Raw genomic sequence first — 22,166 nt, 5'->3', positions numbered from 1 at the left:
GTGGCTTAAAACAGCAGGAATTTATTTGCCCACAGTTCTGAGGCCTAAAGTTCAAAATCAAGGTGTCAGCAGGGCCGTGCTCCCTCTGGAGGCTGCAGGGAAGAATCCTGCCTCACCTCCTGCAGTTCTGGTGTCCCAGGCGTTCCTCAGGCTGTGGCAGCATCAGTCCATTCTCTTCCTCCATCTTCACATGGCCATCTTTCTTATGTGTCTCTCTGCATCCTCTCTTCTTCTTATACGGACAGCAGTCATTAGACTTAGGGTCGACATTAAATCCAGAATGATTTCATCCCAAGATCCTTAACTAATTATATGTCAAAGAGCCTATTTCCAAACAAGGTCGGTCACCTTCTGATGTTCCAAGTGGACATGAGTTTTGGGGACATAGTTTTCAAGCTGCTACGTACAGGTCTCCATAAATATTTTTGAATGATTAAATGAATGAAGGAAGTGAACATTTAAGATGTTCCTGGCACTGGATTCATTTAATTTAAACCTGAAAACAATTCTATTATATAGGTACTTGTGTGTGTTTTTCTACTTTCCAAGTGAAGCTTGGAGATCTAGGTATCCCAAGTTGGCATAGCTAGTAAGGGTAGGGCCACTCTTGACCCATGCTCTTCTCCACTAGGCTAATATGATTACTGTAAGATGTACTGGGAAGGTGTTAGGGGAGCGTTACGCTAAAAAGTTACAGATGTGAGCTTGAGGAAGGAGATTCTGGAATCAAGGAAATTAGATTGTAGGAGACCAAGTATGATATTTCCTTTAATTCAATAGACAAATTTGTAAGAATCAATAAGTGGATATGAATGATAAAGGAAAGGAAGACTAGAAGATGGCTGAGACCTTAAACTTAAGGAGAGGGTGGTTGGTGATGCCACTTGGAAATAGGAAACTGGAAGAGGGAATCAACTCAGAAAGAAAAATGATGAGTTTGAATGTCATCAATGGCATACTCAAAGATAGCCTGCAGGCAGTTGCAGAGACAGGGCTGGGCCTCAGAGGAGAGACTGCTGCTGGGTGTGTATAGTTAGGTCATGACCACGAGGCTGTGAAGAAGGCAGAGCGCTGCAGCATGCACCACCTCGTGAATCACCAGCGTCGAGCCTGCAGGGACTGGCCAGATGCCTGCTCCTGCTGCGTCCATGGCAGGCTGAGGCTGTGCACAGCCAGACAGGATGCCCTTTCCTCCCACCTAGAGACGAATCAACCCTTCTTTAACTCTGCACACCAGCATTGCTCCCCTGCTAGAACTCCAGCTGAGGTCTCAGGTTGTCACAAACACTGTGGCTATTGAAGCCATCAAGCAAGATGACTTCATCAAGGGGGGTTTGTGGAAGCAGAAATAGTGAGGAAGCATCTTTCTTTTAAACTGTGCACTGAACACATCAGACTGAGTCCTCTTCATGACACAAAACAACATGATCAGGGTTTGACAGCATCACCCTCAGGGTCTGGCCTTGCAGTTAAGGACCATGAAGAGGAGGGCCTGCTCTGCCAGTGACCTGACACTCCTGCATTTTACAGAGAATCCTCTGCCTGCAGTCTCCTTAATAAAGAGAAGAGGACACATGAATGAAATTGAGGGAAATAAACTAATTCCTGAAATTAAAGCAATTGCATTTTTAGCCAACTACCTGTAAAGCTCTAGGCAAAGAGGGTCATTCTGTTTTGAAATAGGCTTTCCCAGAAAAGCATTACTATATGTACCTATAATTTGTACAAATTATGGTTATAAATAAAGTTTATGTTAAAAGGCTTCTGGTAATTTAGTTATGGTCAAGGAGGGAAGAGAGCTGGTAGGAAGTGAACTGGCAAAGATTTTACAAGATAGTGCATTTTAAAAATCTATCTGCAAGACTGATTTACATTATCTATAGAAGAGCTAAATTCGTCTATAGATCAATTAAAAGAAGCACTATTTTAAATATATCACATCCTTAATTACACTGAATTAGATATAATTGCACATTCACTGCATACATCATAATGTTAATTAGGGGAAACATTTTGAATCAAATATATTGAGGTATATAGCACTTCAATTTTATTTTTATAAAAAAATGCTGTATGTCTGAGTCAGGTAAAAAATATCTGGCAAGTATTCATGTAAAGGTAAAAAAAGACTAAATTAAAGCATTACATCAAGGCTTACCAATTATAGAGTAATTCCTATTATGTAACTCTATGACAGTATTTAAGACTTTGGGTTAAGGAAGCAAGTTTGTAACAAGGTTTTAGAAAAATTAAACAGTGTTTACCATTGGTTCTCAGAGTCATAATTATTTTAGAAGAGGATAAACCTTGAAATAAGCCAGCAGAAAGAGAAATAGTGTATGTTCTCACTCATAAGTGGGAGCTAAAAAAATAAACATATAAGAAAGAAAGAAAAATACAACAATCACTATAATACATTGAACTTTCAGAAGGAGAACTGAGGTTACTAGAAGTGGGAAAAGGGGTGGGGGAAGAGAAGAATTGGTAAAGGGCAACGAATAGCAATGACATTGTATATTGTTGAATATAATAATTGTTCTGATTTGAGCATCACATATTGCACACAAGTATTGATATTCAACTCTGTGCCCTACAAATATGTACAATGAACTATGCTCCAATTTAAAAAGAGAAAAATCACACACAAAAAAGAAAAACTCAATTGCTTTTAAAAACTTCTTACAGAATCCAGAATTTTTTTAAAACTTCTTGTAGAATCCAAAATCTTATAGAATTTATTTAGATTTGGGGGCAGCCTATGGTGGTTGGAGGACAATGATTATTTACTCGTTTGCTAACCTAAACATCCCAAGCAATTATGCATTCTGACAGCAGGATGATAGCAGTTTGGTGTCTTCAAGCCCAGGGGAAGCTTTGGGAAGCCACCCATGGAACTGGAAGAGAACTTTGAAGTCAGTTCACTCAATCCCTCCCTTTACAAACAAGGAGCCTGCAACCTACGTTGGTGTTGAAGACCCTGGAGCTAGATGGCCTAGGTTTAATCCTGGCCCTGCGCTGCTGGTCATGTGACCACTCAGTGCCTCAATTTTCTTCTAGGCTTGTTATGAGATGCAGTGAATTAATATTTATAAAGTACCTTGAACAGTGTCTGATACATTGTAAACACTAGGAGCAAATGTTTGTTCAATAAATAAAATAAAACTGAGACCCAGTGAAATCCAATGATTTGCCTAAGGTTATGCAACTCATCAAAGACTGGCTGGGGTAGACCCAGTCCGTGGCACAGGCTCATCTTTTCTATCAAGTCCTGGGGCCATCTTTAGTGTGGGTTTGCCTCAGAAATACGTTAGGAGCCTATAAGTAAGAAGCATGATACAGTGTAAGGAATATAGGACTTGAAATCTACAACTAGGATTCACATACCGTATACTGACTTAACTCTCTGAACATCAGTTTCTTTATAGAATTATGATGATCATAACAAACCCAAGTCACAGACTTGTTGAGAGGATCACATGAGATAATGTACTTTGAAAACCATAATCTGCTATGCAAATGTTGTTTAACATTATTATTGTGAGCTAAGAACTGTCAAGAATGTTTCAAAACTGCTTAGGCATGTAAGAAATTGGGGTGGGAGAAGTTCTTAGGCTCTCTTCACTTCCTCATCTCCCATTTATTCTTTTTTTTCTTTTAAAATTTATTTTTAGTACAATACATTCATATATACAAAAGAATTATATAGTATATATGCACACACATATTTGTGTATGTATGTGTTTTGTGCATGTGTGTGTATATATATTTGTTTTACTTATATATTATTATACATTTGTTTTATTTTTCATATCTTTCATTTCATATATATGTATGAAAAATGAAACAATTATTCATGTCTCTACCACCAGGCTTAAAAAAGAGAACATTACCAAGACCCTTGAAGTCTTCTGTGTGGCCCATCCCAGTAAAATCCCTCCCCCTCCCAGAAAAGCAGGTAAATGATTGTGAATTTGCCTATAGTTGCACTACACATGTGCATATGGCTAAACAATATATTGAAAGGGTGTGTGGGTTTTTTTCTAATTTCTTTTCCCTCTTGACTCAGATATCATAGCTACATGATATGTTCCTGCACCCTTATATGACCCACCTTATTCTTTTCCACTATCTCCCCTCCCACACCAAATAAAACATATTATCTCTTACATTCAAAAGACCCCGTGAAGAGAGATTTTAGAAAAGAGCCAGGCTTCAGGTTTACCTGAGCAAAGAATGGTGTCAATAACAAGTGGAAAGTGGAGCATCGGCTGCCAAAGCAATGCAAGAATCCAAGAAGGGAAAGGGTCTTGTGCCAGGACAGCCACCCAGATTCATCTGGTGTCATAGATGGTCACCTGACCTTATGCCTTAATGGAGAAAAGTCTAAAAAGGTAAATCAAGGCAAGTTTGAATGCTAAGAAGTTTGGTATACAAAGAAGTCCCTACAGGCCTTTAGGAAGCAACTAAGGTTTTGAAGAAGAGAATGACGGCTGATGACTGCCTCAAAGTAGAAGAGATTGGAGACCGACCAGAAGGCCAGTGCGGAAACACCTAGCCTGGGCTGGGCATACAGGTGTGGCTGGAAGGGCTGCACAGGAGCAACAATAGAGATAGGGTTTAGCAGGACTTAACAACTAGTTATATGTGGGAAATACTAGAGAAAGAGGAGTTGGAAATGACTGAAATTTCAAAGTTACCTGAATGCAAGCCTGGCCATGTTAATTAACCAAAATAGGTAACGAGGAGAGGTAGAATTGAGAGCCAAGCTAAGCAGCACAGCCCAAAATGCCAGAGGTTATCTCTCTGCTGTTATCCAGAAAATAATGATTAATTCCATCCTTAAAATGAGGGACGAGAGTAAGATAATCGTGAAGGCCCTTCCCATTCCTATAATTGTGCAATCCTCAGAATGTTGCCCAGAACAGTAAACAGTAGCAAAATAAAGTCATGAGCTTAAGAATCATAGAGAACTGTATTCTGATGCCTGTTCCAATGTGACCTGGACACTGTGACCGAGCCCTTGACTTCCCTGAGTCTTCTCATCCTTGAAACTGTGTGGCTTGAAACATACGGCTGCTGTGAGTCTTGTGTGTGAAAATGCCCAACTCAGTGCCTGGCACATTGTGGGTGCGGAGTAAAGATTGATTTCCTCCCTCCCTCCCTTCCTTCCTTCTTCCTCCCTTTGTTGCTAAAGGGAGAGAGTCCACCTGGCTCACTCCTGGTACTGGTGTGAAGCCTTCTCTGGAGACTCTTCTGCAGGTCCCCAAAGCAGCTACTGTCTCAGAGAACTGCTTTCCACCTACTATGCTCAATTTTACCCCAAGGTACAAAACCTCCTGGATCTGAGAGAAGCACAGTAGCAAGGAGACTCCTGACACCACCTCCGTAGTTGTTCTTCAAGCGGGGCCCCAGTCCCACCCCAAATGCACACCCAGCAACTGTTTGTAAAGTGCCGAGGCAAAGCAACCCCACCTTCCTGCACAAATGAGCAGCAAGCACATTGGCTCATTATCTTGAAGAGATGTAGTGAATCAGACTGAGATTTAGTCATATTTGCACAGTGCTTTACCTCTGCAATGCCAAGAGCTTAACCAAGGCTCCCTGTTAAAGCTCTACTGTTAAAGCTCAAAGAGAGCATGGAGCTCTGTAAGCCAATTTGTGCTGCCCTGACCCACCATTGAGTTTATCAGTATTCTTAGCAGGAAGAGACAAGGAGAGTCCCCTCTCCTGTTGTGAATGCTGGAATGGTACTTTTTCCTGGAAGCTAGTGCCCTGACCCTTCCCCTGCAGATCTCAGCTGCAGAGAAAATGAAAAAGAAAAAAGTTGGGGTCCCCTGGCTTTTGAAATTTGAATGCCACTTGAACTTAACAAGATGTTTGGTTTTGGGCTGCAAATTACACAATTTTTCCAGATCAAGAAGTCTGTAGATCTATTCCAACATTGTGCAATGGCTCTATAGTTAGGAATTTTATTGGGGGGGGGGGGCAATAGAGTCAACTTAATCCTATCAGTCCTTGAGAAAATGCCATTTAGAGACCTCACTATTTCCTGAAGGAGAAGCCCTGAAGTGCGCAATACAAATATTACATGAACTCTGATGCAGAATTCTACATTTATGCCTCACATGTGTGGAAACAGGTGCATAAGAGACTACAGTTCTGGATGTATTGCTCTCCCTCCATTTCAAAAAGATCAGCAAGTTCCTGCAGGTTTGCAGACACTCTTAGGAGATACTTGGAGATCATCTCACCTCCATTCTCCTGCTCATCCCATTCAGCAAGGCAGACCATAAAGCCATCTGGTAACTTTGCAGATGCATTAATTTTTCAGTGAGCTGTTATTAAATACGTAATGTGTGCTAGGCATGATACAGGGCACCAGGCTAAAAGATGAACAGACAATTTCTGTCCTCTTATTGATAGAAGACTGTTAATAGTTTATGATCAAAGTCTACTCCACACACAGCTAATTGTTTTTATATTCCACTGAATTCATCATATCTCCAGCAGCACCATACCCCAGGTCAAGTTTGAGGCTTTAAAGTTCCCAGGATGCCACCTAGACATAGAGAGAAAGAGTAAGCGTGAGGAAGAGAAGGAACAGGACAACCACAAAATCCTGACCCTGAAAAGCAGCCACCACTATAATGGATCACTTCAGATGGCCTTAGATTTAAAATTGATCTTTGCCTCTTTATGCAGCTTCCCTTAACTCTGGCTATCTCTGCAAGATGGATGATTGATCACCAATAGAAACTTAATTATCAATTAATTGGTTACTATCGAATTGCTGGTACATCTCAGTTATCTGCTACTCCTGAGAGTAATCTATATAGTACTTTAGTGAAGAAAAGCTTCTAATTAAATAGTGAAATAGCACTCATCAATATGTCAAAATAAATGTCTAGAACTAAAACATTTTATTAATTACAAGAGCCTGTGTCTCTAAGACTCTTTGCTAATTTATTGCCACTTAAAATAAATAGTTATTGATATATAAAATAGAGCATTTTAGGTAGTTTTTAACCATAAATGCCAGTAGATCTAAGAAGTTGGCATTCTATGTGTCAGACATTTGACCTTAAGGAATAAAGGCATTAGACAGAGGATAACAACATTTTTTTATTTTTTTGTCCTGAAATGATAAATTGGTTAGAAATATACTATGACAATTTTCTGATTATTATAATAGGATAACTAAATAGAGAATATGTAATTCTCCAAGCATTTTCCTGGACTTGTGCTACTTATAAGGATGTATAAGGATGAACTTTTTCTCTTTTTCTTTCAAGGTAGACTCCATTTGCTTAATACATCCTCCTGCCCTGGTTATCTGCCCCAGATTTACCAATTTCCAAACGCTCTTATTTTTCCCTCATAAACTCTTAACAAAACCTATTCCTGAGAAAAAATAGCTTTAATAATATTGATTCATATCCCCACAGCCATCTCCCTCCCACCTATAATTGATTCACTTACTTGTTCATTCATTCAATTAATATTTATTAAATATTTACTGTGTGTGATATTTAATCTTCTACTAGCAATACAGTGGTGAACAAGCAGGGTCCCTGATCACAGAGAGCCACTTGGGAGAAGTCTCACATTTTCTTGTAATCACACAAGCAGATATTAAGTTGCAGCTGCACACTGTGTTACAGCTATGCTATTCTATGATGCACAGGTAAAAAGTACCATAAGAATCTGTATTGGAAGCGTATGACCTAGAAGCATGTGGGGTCCGGGCAGGTGTCCTGAGAAGCTAAGGTCTGAAGGAGGTATAGCAGTAGCAAGGTGAATGGAGGTGGAAGGAACACTCCAGACAGGAGAAATAGCATGTGCAAAGACACTTAATGGGAGGACACGTGGTCTCTATTGAGAACTGAAAGAAGCCCGGCTCACTGGAGCACAGAGAGCACAGATCTGGAGAAGATGGGTAGGGGTCAGATGATGCAAAGACCAGCCAGCCACAATAAAAATGTTACCCTTTATCCTAAGAGCAATGGGGAAGCATTAAGTGTCGTAAATAGAGAGGGGCATGATCAGATCGGTGTCTTAGGAATTCCAGCTGCAATGTGGAAAACAGATCACCTGACTAGAGTGCCTGTGGATGTGGTGAGTCTAACTAGGAAGCCATTGTGGAAGTCCAGGAGAGGGGCATGGTGGCTAGGGTGAAGATTGTGGTGGTGGAGACAGAGAAGACTGGCTGGATCCAGGAGACGTCTAGAAAGTGAAGTTGATGGGAATTGGTGATGGACTGTGCATGGGGACTGAGGGAGAGGGACGAATCCGGGATGACACAGACTTCTGACATGTACACCTAGAGAATGGTACTCCATTCACTGGGGTGTGTAGTATCATAAGAGCAGGCAGGGGGAAGATGTGGCTCCTGCTTTGTTCATGTTGAGTCTGAAGTCTCTGAGACATGTGGGTGGAGATGCAAATGTGTGTGTCCACTAAATAGTAGACACCACAAGAGAAACTGAGATTGCCTGGGGAGAGAGCAAAGAGTGAGTGGAGGAGCGGTCCTGGGATGGAGCCTTGAGAAAGCTCAACACTGAGAGCCAGGCGTGGATGGTCCTGTGATGGAGACATACATGCTGTGGTCTGAGAGGCAAAAAGGAAACTAGGAGACTGAAGTGTCATGTGGAAGGGAGGGGTCCACAGTGCTTAATTGTCATATATGAGGATACTTCAGTAAGTTTGTGGAAAAATAGAATTAAAAAACAATACAAGTATTCCATGAACTTTTTGAAGTACACTCGTATTACTGAACAATATTTTTCAGTCCTTCCGTTTGAGGTAGAACCTAAAGCATAGTTACCAGGTTGAGTGGTAATTGTCTTTCAGTAAGCTGGTTACTGAGACATTTAATGTACAATGTCTTCCCATTCGTGGGTCTTTCACGATCATGATGATGATACTTAAGTGTTGTTCTCTATGTACTGGTTCTATGATAAGAGATTTATATAAAGGAGCTCATTTCATCTTTACAACAACTCTACAAAGTAGGTACTATTTCTGTAACTCTATTTTACATTTGAGGGGAATGAAACACAGAGTGATTGCATGAATTTCTGAACTCAGAAAGATTATAAGAACTACCTAAAGCAAGTGAGCATTACAGGACCAAGATTCATTGCAGGTCCTGGGTCTATGCTCTGCTGCCTCTCCATGAATTATCTGTTACCACCACTACCCACCATCTCTCTGCATGCAAACGCACAAAGGCACACATTTTGAAATATAATGTCATAGTATGACTCTAACATTTATTACTATTCCAGTTGAAATCGATCTCATTGGACTTGATTCCTAGAAACATTACCTTTATGTCAAGGTATTTAAATGTCAAGACATTTAAAGTTTTGTTTTTCTTTTAATAGGACCAGCTAAGTTCCTCCTTTATGTGTGCACATATTGAACCGTGGTGCAAATTGTGATAGTAAGGTTTGCCCACAGTTTTAGAGTGTACATATGCACAACAGTGCCTAGTGAAACTGGAGCCATTTTGATCACTAGAAATAGTTATGCCTATCTAGGGTTTTCTTTTCTATTTGCACGGTTATTCTTGCCATTCCCCTCCATGCTCTCAAAAGACACACTGAAAAGTTTCTTACCAGCTTGTTTGCATCTGGACTCACATGAACGCTATGGCCATATTTTATTCCAGACTCTTCTGAGAAATTCATCAGGTTGTGAAGTGCACAGTGATGAATATCGAACAGAGTTCACCACGGCTTTGCCACGCGTTGACTTATTCATGGGACAGTTCAACCAAGTCCTCTTAACATCTATATCCATCTTCATTAAAGGAGACCTGACCATTGCTAATCTTGGGACATCTGAGGGTCGCTTCATGCAGGTAAAAGTAGCTGTGTCTGTTTTATCTGGTAATGTGCAATTAATTTGTATTTGTTTTTGCAGTGAGGTATTTGCAAATACTGCAAAATGCAAGTTACAGTAGAGCTAGAGACACAGACTGAAAGCCAAAAAATGAAGCCTGGTCCACTTTTTATGAAATGTAAGGCCTATTGTTGTTAAGTTCTTGAATCTTTCAGTTTGAATGTGGTTGCTTTAATTTTCTTCTCTGGAATGATTTCTGCCTTTTTTTTTTTTTTTTTCCATTCATAATTTCTATCACATGATTGGAAAATAAAATGAAACAATTAAAGCATTTCCAGGCGATGTTTTCCTATTTCAAGGGAAGCTACAGATCAAAGGAAAGCTATTGTGTGAACCGTGCATCTCCATGAGAAGAAACATTCACATCATTGAGAAATATTGGCAGGAGTTAGGAAGGGACATTATCATCAAAATCCCAGTGTAACTCAGGCTCTCCCGATTCTGCAAAATGTTGGTGTCATATACGAAGCAGTTCAAATACTTTAAAAAAAAAATTCGGACTTTATTAAGAAATGCTTTTAAATGGTTAGTAACATATCTCCATACAATAAAAGATCACATTTCAGACTTGATTGAAGTTACCATGTTTCCTAGATACAGGAATCATAGCACTTAGCAGGAATTAAAATACTTACTAGTTAGGGCCGAGCTCGTGGCGCACTTGGTAGAGTGCTGCGCTGGCAGCGCGGCGACGCTCCCGCCGCGGGTTCGGATCCTATATAGGACTGACCGGTGCACTCGGTGCGCTCACTGGCTGAGTGCCGGTCACGAAAAAACGACAAAAAAAAAAAAAAATACTTACTAGTTAATAATTTTTGGTGCTTTCAACACAAGTTCATTAGTAGATACTTGATTAATGCGAAATGACAATGGCATCTATAGAAATGTTGAATTTCTGTGAACACTAGAAATTCCTTTTAAAGAGATGTTTATTTCATAATTGTCTGATACAGTTAACGTCCTAATCAGTCAATAACTTCTAGTAAACCAAATGAGGATCATGACGTTTTCTTATGACATGCCCATCTGTACCTCCTAATAGCCATATTCTTTTGCTAAACACATTTTTAAAAATTACCATTGTCCTTGTAGCAATCTGTATGTTGGTCATTGCCATATTTCAAGAACTGTAAATCATATTTTTCTTGTGCTAGTGGGTATGGTGGAATTTTTTCAGAGCTGTAAGCCATGTAAATAAAACCTTCCTAGCTCAAAATTAGTTATGTAGATACTATGATCTAAATGTTCCCATTATAGTCTCCTGTTCTCCTGTCACTTCACAGTTAATGACATCTTCTCTTCCCCTCCTCCCACTCTGCCATCCCAGTGTGTTTATTTACCCACCTCATCCATCTTGACCCTTTAATTCTATCCTTAACTTCTCAAAATCTGTAGGAGGGATGCCCAGTCCCCTCCCACATAGACAGTACTCTAACATACTTGAAATAGATAGTGAGTATCTATTATCCTTGTAAAATGTGTGGTATTATTTTGTGCTTATATGTGTTTTTAATTTACACTGATGGTTTTCTATATAATTCCAAAAAAAATTGAAGGAGGATGAGAGAAGCTAATATCTGTCGAATTCCTGATGTGTTCATTATGTTGGTTTGGTTCCCTTTATCTTAATTTCTGCTTTTCTTTTTTTCTAAATTGTCCATTACCTTGTCAATCCTGTTTCATATTAATAAGCTTTCTATAGTCTCTTTAGGTCTGACACTTTTTTAACATCAGAAGCTTCCTGGCCTATTTCTAGATTCTAAAGGTTTTAACAAAATCCATTTTTAAATAGGCTGCTTTATTAACTGAGTAAATTCTGCCATGTGACAGAGCCCACCACCCAGGGGATGTGTCATGCATCAGTCTCATTATAACAGAAATGCTGTAGCAAATGTTTTACTCATCTCCCAGCCTTTGCATAAAAGAAACTGTATTATACCCATTAACTGTGCATCCAAAACAAAAGGTGAAAATAAATAGATACTTATTTTATGGAAAGTAGTAGTGTCACTGATTTTTTTTTTAAAACCAAGTAGCTTTTAATTTATCAAATAGGTGTTGATACTTGCTTTACTAGGCAAATGAGTGAAGTAAAGGGGACAGTGACACAAAAACTGCCTTTAAGAAACTAAAATTTTAGTAGGGGAGATAAAAACATTTACCTGATTACAACAGTACAGACAAAGGGCTATTGGAACCCACAAAGGATTTATTTTTCTGACACTTGCCTAAGAGAATTCCATTCCATTAAATTTTATGTAAATAAACCTAAACCACTTGAAGATTCAAACAGTCAGCATCACTGAAATCGTTTGTTTACAGCAAATAACAGTGGGGGAGGAGTCAGGAGTGAAGCAAAGATAGGGGACCTTCCAATTTAACATGTCAGAGCAGTAACTTTCTACCAAGTTCTGTAAATGTTTTGACTCCACCAAAGTGCTAAATCTGTGGCCAGGCCTAAGTTTCTACAACTCATGTTTTAATAAATACTATGGAGTTTCTGTTACAAAATAGGATGGACATAATTTTTTTTCCTAAAGACAGCTGCCCTACATGAAAAGGAACAGAAAAATGATTTTACTTCCTTCCTACCCTGAAGCCTAATGGCAAAGTTGCTTTGCGAATTTTTTATCCCAAGAGTTTGCAGCTGTTTCTGCCTTTCCTATTGTGCTTATATTGAGCTCTGGCTGGGAACACAAGCTACAGCCCCAGCTGTTGGGTGCAAAGTGAATCAGGTATTTCACAGTGGTTATTTGATTAGAAAGAATTAGATTGTTTAGCTAACAATATTATGTGTATGGCAGAGAAGACATCTTTGACATGTTCCTACCATTGAAACATGTGGAACTTATCTTATACAGGTGCAGCTTTGTCTAAATATACTGATGTGTACACATATTTGAGTCTGTATATCTGTAGAGTTATGTCAATATAGATATAGGTTTCAAAAACAGTTTTTGTTTGTATGGTTACTCTCTTGGGACGCTTTGAAGTAAAATAATATGATATGCAATGCTTGAGATAGTATAATTGAACAGTGAGAGCATGCCTTCTCATAAAGTGGGGGTTGGGGGATGCAGAAAAGACCAAGACTGGGAACATTAGCACAGTGTGCGCTGCTTCGTGGGAGAGGGAAGAGGGATTCTCATGAAGATCACAGGACTAATCACAGGGATTGCCCACGTCTCCCCTTTAGAGGGCCTCGTCTAATCTGCATCCAAAACAATGCTTGCTTGATTTCTTTTAACAGCACTTGTATAAGGCCTCTTTAATCTCTAAATGCAAAGCGTTGCTATTAAAATATCTGTGCATGACTATCAGGCCAGGGAGAGTGAGTGGATCTGGGATGGCGGCAGGGGTGGGGAGGCCATTTCATGACTTGTTTCAAGTCCAGTTGCACAAACGTTCACTGAGCAACTTCTGTGTGCACTGCGCCATTCCTGCTAACAGTGGCCACAGCCTGGGCACTCGCACAGCTGCCATTAGGCTCTTTGCTATCATCCTTGTTCTTCCTCCATCCTCCTTCTTAGTCTCCCCAGTTCCTTAATGCTGTTACCACTCATCACCGCTTTTTCTCTTTTGCCTCTTAACTGGACTAGTTAGGCCTGAAGCAAGAAACTTAAAGAGGTAGGGATTACCTAAGAGGACATCCTTTGCACATGATCACTGCTTAGGCCCATTACCTAAAGGGTTATGTTAGTAATCAGTGAACTGGAGAATAATTACTCACTTCCAATAGGAAGAATCAGTTCTTCTATTGACCTCCTGTCTTCAAGTCCCTTTGGTTCCTATGCCACCACCATGGCATGCCAATGCGTGGTGTGGGAAGCCTGTGGTATACATTACATTTGGGATTACTGCTATTTTAAAGTATGTAGACACACATCATCAGTTCATCAATGCTGTGAGCATCGGGCAGAGACACAGCCAAAAGAAGCTCAAACTCGAACAACCTTTCTCTTTAGGGATTGCTAATTTACCCATCTCCTTTATAAAATGCTCAGATAAAAATATCATCTTCCTTTTTTTTAAATGTGTCCATCATTGACTTACTAATGTCCCTAAAAATGTTAGCTTTGGTATATTTCTTCAGAAGAGAATACACTTATAAGTTTTGCAGTTTCTTTTCTGCAAAACAGATCTTATAAATAATAATTTCAGGGTTACATCCATAACTAAAAATTATGCCCAATTCATATATAGTCTTCTAAAATGAATTAACAAGTGCTCTTGAAAGACCTATATCTTATACACTTGTATATCTTTTATACTAAAACATCTTATGATGTTGTAAATTTAAAACATCATAAATATTTGAAACCATGGGGTAATGCTAAGCTTTTGTTTGTTTTGGTTTTTGGTAGAAAGGAATAACTGAGATTTCTTGCATGGGTACTTTTTGGAAAGAGCAGAAAGACCTCATTTTAAGATGTGAAACATAAATATATCAGTAGTTTTTCAAACTCTCTTCACCTTTAAATTTCAGAAATAGAAATATTCTGTGTATAGATTAGCTAATCCTGCAATCAGTATATTTGGAATATTGATTTGAAAGTATGGGATATTTTAAAATTTTTACAAATTTCCTAGCTTATTTGGTTTATAGATATTTGAATTGGTTTTTTTTACAAAGGCCTCAATCTGGTATTGACTCATTTTGACTCACTTTTGATTCATTTCAAAAAACTGAAACACACACACGTCAGTATTGTAATAGTGAGGGGAAGTGTTGTGCCTTGTGGATATACCTGTCCTTTATAGTGTCAAGTTGATGTAGAAGCATGCATGCCCATTTACCAAAAAGAGCAAAGGAAAGAACAGATTAAAGTTTCATTTAACTCAACTTTTGCCACCTGGGACTTTGTCTTACCATTTTTAAGTCTGAGCTGTCAATACCACTTAGCAATTTCTACTTCCTGTTATTTTTCTTTTTTTTTTTTTCTATTTCATAAAACTAGATGTTAACTTTGATTGAAACAAAATTATTCTTCATGTTGATTTCTTTCTAAATAAACAATAATCTCTATCACACACCGAAAAATATTGTAAACCTAAAGCAGGCAAGAAGCAAGAGGCATCAGAGGTCATGCCTTGAAAATGCCAGTTAAACTCTTGAATGTTATCTAAATTCATTTAAAAACCCCAGAGCTTCTTATTTCAGCCTATTCATATATTGAGGCAATAGATGTGCCTTGAAGACCTACTAAATGCCGGAGTCTGTACTGGGAACTCCGGGGAAAGCAGAGTCGCTCCCTGAATTCGTAAGGTCACATCCAGCTATAACCCGGTCTGTTTATTAATGCTGTCATTGTCTTCACACACAATTTTTTCTTTGAGTCTCAAATTCCCATAATTGCATCATCTTTCATTAAAAATAAAGTTTTCTTTATTTCTTGACAAAAATCCTCTAATTTTCTTAACTTTTAAATTAGAAGTCAATTTAGATGATACCAAAGCTCCCATTTAGTTTTTTGCCTTGAAATAGAACTGTATGTTTTCCGTTCATATTTTTTAAAAATTCACTTCAATATTCAAAAGATTTTATGCAGACCTCTTAGTTACATTTTAATCTGCATTTCTGTAAGACTAAACCATTTACAATTGGGTCCACTATGTTATTTGATCCCAGGATAACCATGTGAAGAAGGACCATGTTACATGTTTCTAATTGTCTGCCACCCACTCAGGTGCATTGAGGGCCACTGAGAGTGTCACACCTGGGACTGGTACCTGTAGAGTTGAATCTCAGAGCAATTGCTCGTTCAATGAAGTACAATGCCAGTGGGAGTGCCAGTGGTCACTCAGCTCTTTCCAAGAGTACTGAAGGATATAAAATATTCTTAGTCCACAGGAACTCTGGTTAAACCGCCTTGTCTGGTTATCCTCTGCTAACTTCCAGGGCCCCCTCTCTGTCCTTCGAGAGGTCCACTCTCATCCACGCTGTTCCATCCCACCCATTCCGCCACCTCTGCGCCACACCCTCCCTCCATGTGACATGCTTCTAACCCTTCCCCTCCTCTGCCAAGCACATGCACCTCATCTGCCACTCTGACTGCCTGTCGCTCCTAGTGAGAATCCACCTTTGGTCCTTCCACCACCCCCTCACCTCCAGTCTCTCTAAGACCCTGTTTTACAGAAGTCCAGACAGACCATGAGAGAATGTTTTTCAGAAGACTGACTGGGATGCTGAGCAGCAAATGCCCAACTACTCGGTCTCGGGCAGGAGAAATGGGCTGAAGGCTGTAAACCTGAGAAGTACACCTTCCTCTTTCTTAGTTTAAGAAACATTTGGCAGAGAAATACAAACCAAAACCACAAGGAAGTACTACTTCACATGCATCCTTCACAGTAGGATGGCTATAATCAAAAAAAATGGAAAATAAGAAGTGTTGGTGAGGATGTCGAGAAAGTAGAACCCTCATACACTGCTGGTGGGAGTGTGGAACGGTGCAGATGCTGTGGAAAATGGTTTGGCAGTGCCTTAAAAGGTGAAATACAGAGTCACCATAAGACCCAACAATTCTACTCCTGGATGTATAGACCCAAGAGAAATGAAAATATACATTCACACAAAAAGTTATACATGAATATTCACAGTGGTATTATTCACAGTAGCCAAAAAGTAGAAACAACCCAAATGTCCATCAGGTGATGAGCGCAGATAAATAAAATGTTGCATATTCATACAGTGGAATACTGTTCAGCAATAAAAAGGACCATGGATGAACCTTGAAAACATGCTAAGTGAAAAATGCTATACACAAAGGATTCCACTTATATGAAATATCCAGAACAGGAAAACCTATAGAGATAGAAAGTAGATTAGTGGTTGTCGGGGGCTAGAGGGTAGCTTTCATTTTGAGGTAATGAAAGTGTTCCAAATGTGGTTGTAGTGATGATTGCACAAATCTGTGAATATACTAAAAACCTTTGAATTGTCCACTTTAAAAAAAAAAATTGGGGGAAGTAAGTATCTTATTAAATTTTATTCATTATTGTTAAAATAAAATTCAAAAACAGTTTATTTAATTAAAAATAAAACTCAGATAGATATCTGGCCTTTACATATTTGTAGATATCTCACATGAAATTATTTTGTCAGGTTTATGAATTTGGGGGCTTAAACACAACAGTATTATTTTATTTGTACATATATTTCTTCCTCTTGTCCTATCCCAGATAATTTATGTGGGAGAGGTTATGTGAGATCATAACCACAACAATCAAGTAAATTCCAATTCTTACCTCCCTGAAAAATGTGTTAGTTCTGTATTTTCAAGAGCATTAAAGAAAAAGATTTTGTGACATAAATACTAAAGATTTGTCATTGACACAGTAGAAATTCAAAAGATAATTGCTAGTCATCTATTTCATACTAATTGTTCTAAGATTGCCAGGTGATTTATCATAAGAATTAAATTAGATGCCAAATTCAGTTCTGTCCCTAGAAATATCTCCATGACAACCAAAAGGAGGTCTCTTAGCTGCTTGCAAACATTGCTTCAGGGATATTTTGAGAGTTAAAGTGGTTACTCAATTATTTAGAACTCCAGCAATAAGGGAAAGTGAGGAATTAACGATAGAAAAGTATTCTTGGCATTTCAGAGCAGTAGGTATCCCTGCAGAGAAAAGGCTAATGATCAACTAAAAAGGTATTTGCATCTGTGGTACAACCTCTGCTCAAAATTCCAAAGGGTCATCTCACTTTTCCACATGGCTTTCCTGTCTCCCTTATTCATCCCATTTTCTATACCAAGCAACATTCATCCTAGCTCGTGATCAAAAGTAGAGCTTCGCTAGTAACATTTCCTCTGTGTCATCAAGAACTATTTAAATGTGGAGTAATTTCTCCTTAGGCACACTTAAATAGTGCAGCCAAGATTACTGAAACAAGGAGTAATTGGCAAGGCAAATATATTGTGAAATTTGTTTTAGTGCTTTGACTTACGAGTGGCTCTTGGGAGCTCAGAGTTGAAGCTTTTTATTGGTATTTACTCTGGTGCTCCAAGAGTCTAGCAGTTGAGTGTTTAAGAAGAGGTCAAGCACACAATTCTGGCATTAGATAAAGCTCCTTGGAAACATGACTCTTGTACTTTCTAGCTAAAATTCTGTCATACTCTCTTTAAGGAAAATAATAATACCTACCTTATAGGATCATTGTGAGGAGTAAATGGAATCTGTGTTTAAAGCATTTAGCACAATGCCTGAGTCAGTTAGCTTTTATGAAAGTACCAGATATATGGTGCTCTCCAAGAAAAAAATTTTAATAGGGGGTGCAAAAATCAATCAATCCAGGTTCAGAGGTGCGAAGAGCTTCTTTATGAAAAGAAAGAGAAAGGTTATTCCTTTCTGGGAAATGAATATTTGGATGGGCTTCAGATATTTAATAAAGTCAAAGATGATGACATGGTAATTAAGAAGGGATTGCTTATTATAGATACAGGAAATGATAAAGAAGAGAACAAGAAGATAGGAAGAGAAAAGGGCTCTGGGAGGTGATTGTTATGTAGCAGGTCTGAATGAATGGAAGAAACTAGGGAGAGAGACACAAAATGCAAGTATCCATAGGAAGGTTCATAGTGACGAATAATCTTCAATGAAATGGAAAGCACAGAGTTGGGGTACTCGGACAGGCTGGTGTTTTGTGTTGTTTCTGACTAGCACATCAGAAAAGGGGATTTTTTTTACCTTTGCAGTTTGAAGTGATTGGCAATGATCAAGGAAATATGGGAGGAATGGGAGGGAGGGGTTGGTAGAAAAAATTATAGGTGGTGAGTACCAGAAGGGAGTTAGGATTGCAGAACTGGGTCACTGAAGTCTGGATAATTTGGGGTAGAGGCTTTGGAAGTCTGACATCTGATATTTTGCTTCTAACCAGCACCCAGAGGGAGGTAGGACTGGTGACTGAACTTTTTACTCTGCCTACAAAGGTCACAAACATCTATTGGGCCCTAAATTTAGGAAATAACAGTAGTTTCCATCTTTTCCCCTCCTGGCCACGTGATCTTTGATCCATCATTTAACTTCTGTGCAAATACAACCACCCTGCTTAATGGAAGTGTTGAGTGTTTGGGGTAGAACAAACGTGAGAGCAAAAATGTCATGATGTTTAGCTTTTATGGCCCTATGTGAGCTTAGTTAGTTTCTCTATCAACAATCCACTACCTGGGAACAAATTAGGTACTTTGGGAATCTTCTCAAATTGTTTCGGGCTACTTGGCTCCTTTATTGTGCTGAAGAAAATGTTTACTACTATTCCCCCAAACATTTATATGTTGTGTGTGATTGTAAAATTCAAAGCAGTTAATTACTCCTGCAATTTTTATTACCATTTTATGAATTAAAAAGCTGAGGTAGAAGGAATGGGTACTTAACTAATCCTAATCTTGCAGATGTCCGTGGTTGTCCTGTGATTTCATACCCACGCCGGTAAATGCACTTTCAGTGCAATGGAAAAGGCTATTAGAGATGTCGGGTAATTTCACAAAGTAGATTTCAAACCCAGAGCTGTGTTCAGCTTCCTACATCCTCATGTATATGCAAACCAATAGCCTACGTAACAGTGAAAGTCTCTAAACCCTCCTAAAATCTAAGTGTTCATCTAAAGTAATCATCCTGATTTTATTCCAATTGTTGATCACAATCTCTGAACTTCATTATTACTGGGTTCTAGGAACAGGGCAGATGGAAATTATATAGCTGGGAAACACCTCAGGTTAGAAATACCTGAAAGCAAGAATGACCAGTCATCAGACCTCATTTCTCAGGCATGGTTAAAACCATCAGACCCTATTTAAAGCCAGACCAAGAAGCAGAACTTGATTTATAATCCAAGTAATAACACATCGTAGGACAGTGGCTTATAAAAAGTACAGCACAGCATTTCGAAGTAGCTGGGGGCCTATTTTGACCTCAAAAGATCTATAAATATGGCTTAAGAGTAGCAAAACTGGAAGTAGACTCAGGTTTCCAGAATCCCCATCCACTCTTCTTACTATGACGTTAAGGGAAATTGCCCAGTGGGAGAATCGAGAGGATAGAGTAAAAAGTAATCCAGAATCCTTATACTATATGTGGTTTCTTCTTTCTGAGGAGAGTTTTGGCTTCTTCAGTTCCCGATACAATTGTGAGGATCTGTCTGCATGTGCTGGCTGATCAATCAGAAGATCTCCTTCCCTAAAAACTATTAAAAGATCATAGGCAAAAGTTTGTCTTGGGGTTCAGATAGATTGGCTTCAAGGCAGGAGATTAGAAGATGTATTGATTTACAACAAGATGAACTGTTGGGTCTTTAGTTCAAACACCCAATAGCCCTGCTAATCTGTTATGGCCATTATCATCCACATTTTCCATGTGTATTTAAATTGAGTTTGTTGGAGTAAGGGTGTTTCCTTTTCTGTTTCTCAGGTTGTGGTTTCTCGACCAGGATCATCAACCCCTCATGTGAATTTTCGCCTGGATTCCCACCCTGTGTCTCCAGAAATGACTGTGGAGCACCCGTTAAACGAAAATGGCTACACACTGGTTGTCACTGGGAAGAAGGTAAGCCCTGTTCCCACAGGTAGTTTCCATGAATATGGTTTTTCCTGAATGGATATTTACAGCCAGTATCGTTTGATCCTTTATAACTTTTCTCTTCATCTTAGATTCACCTCTCCTCCATTAAGTTCTTGGAGTATTCTAGAGATCTTCTGAAATCAAGTTAACTTTTTGTTCAAGAAAGATTGGACCTAAGGGAGGTCTTTGTCATAATGTGTACTCCTTTTGTCCTGTATTTCTCAATGAGGAAAACAAACACACAGAATGAGAATTGCAGTCCTCATGGCAGAACTCTAGTGCAGGCAGATAAATCCTGGAAATGTGCACTGGAATCTGACTCCAGCCAGTAATCCCTTTTCTCTGAGAGAAGGACGTGCATCTTGATGCCAGAATGATATGTAACCTCACTTTCAATTTTCCAGGAGTTCAAGTGTGTTTTCCCACAGCTTAAATTATACTCTCTTGTTATTTTAAAATCATCTCAGAAAGGACAAAATGTCTCCACTATACAGAACCTCTAATACTGTATGACAATGCTTGTGTTCACTGGACAGTGATGTTAACTTTGATCACATATGGGCCAACAACAGAGAGAAGGAAGAAATTTGATTCTTTTTAACCAATGTTACGTGATTTGAACACATAGGTGCTATCTCTAGTAGTCTGCATCAATTGATATTTACATGCATCTTTTGTGTCTCAGTTTTTACTTAACAAACAAACTAAAACCCCTCTGGAAGCTCTTTTTTTCCCTTTTCTTCCCAGATCACCAAGATCCCATTGAATGGCTTGGGCTGTGGACATTTCCAGTCCTGCAGTCAGTGTCTCTCCGCACCCCCCTTTGTGCAGTGTGGCTGGTGCCACGATAAATGTGTGCGATCAGAAGAATGCCCCAGCCGGACATGGACTCAAGAGATCTGTCTGCCTGCAATCTACAAGGTAGGGACCTCTATCAGCTGCCATTCATGTGTTTTGGTAAACACAAGTTCCACTAATGAAATAAAATCCAAAAGCCAATTTACTCATTTAGCTGTGAGACACCAGCCAAAGCACCATCTCCCCCTAGCTTTATCCCCTAGGGTGGCGTTTGGGCACGTCCCTCTGAGTCCTACACCTGAAGTGCTTGCTTCACGCTCCCTGCAAGAGTGGTGGCTAATGAGCAACGTTGCTCCCCATTTCCTCACACTGGGACCTGTTTCCTTCTGACTCACCCATACTCATTCTCTGATTCCTCCCCACCTACTTTATCTGCCGGGTGCCCAGACGTCTCTGGAACCCTAAGCTGCACTGTGCATGCCGTGACCCCAGCCATGCTGGAGCAGACAGGATAGGTTTCTTCCTGTCTGAGGCATAGATGAGATTAGAGGTCATTTCCCAGGGTAATGTGGGAGGCAAATGGAGGGTCAGCACCCATGGGTGTCTGTTTGTCTTCTCTCAGTGTTCCTGGAAGAGAAGTAAAGTAAATGTGAGATGACTATACTTACATCTGTACTTCTATAAACCATTTCATTCTTTAGTTTATCCCAAAAATATTTATTGAACACATACCACGTGGCAGGTTCTCTTCTAGACGCTGGGGAGATACAGCCCAGAACAAAACAAACAAACCTCCTGTTGTTAGAGACCTTAGCTTCTAGCACTGGACATCAGCCATGACATTACAGCCACACTCTCTATTTCCTTATTTGCTTTAAGCATATATTTGGCACAATGAAAATCTC

General features: G+C 39.3%; 1 protein-coding gene across 6 annotated transcripts in view; it reads left to right on the top strand.

The window, feature by feature from the left end:
• Positions 1 to 22,166, top strand: part of MET (MET proto-oncogene, receptor tyrosine kinase) — a 111,435-nt gene that overhangs the window by 44,709 nt on the left and 44,560 nt on the right. For all 6 annotated transcript variants that reach the window (XM_063100750.1, XM_063100751.1, XM_063100746.1 and 3 more), the window contains 3 exons: positions 9,674 to 9,865; positions 20,314 to 20,448; positions 21,211 to 21,384. In XM_063100750.1, coding sequence (XP_062956820.1) covers positions 9,674 to 9,865; positions 20,314 to 20,448; positions 21,211 to 21,384 — 501 coding nt within the window. The remainder of the gene's footprint in view (positions 1 to 9,673; positions 9,866 to 20,313; positions 20,449 to 21,210; positions 21,385 to 22,166) is intronic.

The sequence above is a fragment of the Cynocephalus volans genome, chromosome 6 (genome assembly GCF_027409185.1).
Source record: "Cynocephalus volans isolate mCynVol1 chromosome 6, mCynVol1.pri, whole genome shotgun sequence".
NCBI lineage: Eukaryota > Metazoa > Chordata > Mammalia > Dermoptera > Cynocephalidae > Cynocephalus > Cynocephalus volans.
The sequence above is the reverse complement of the archived record's forward strand: the minus strand, read 5'-3'. Positions and strand labels throughout refer to the sequence as shown.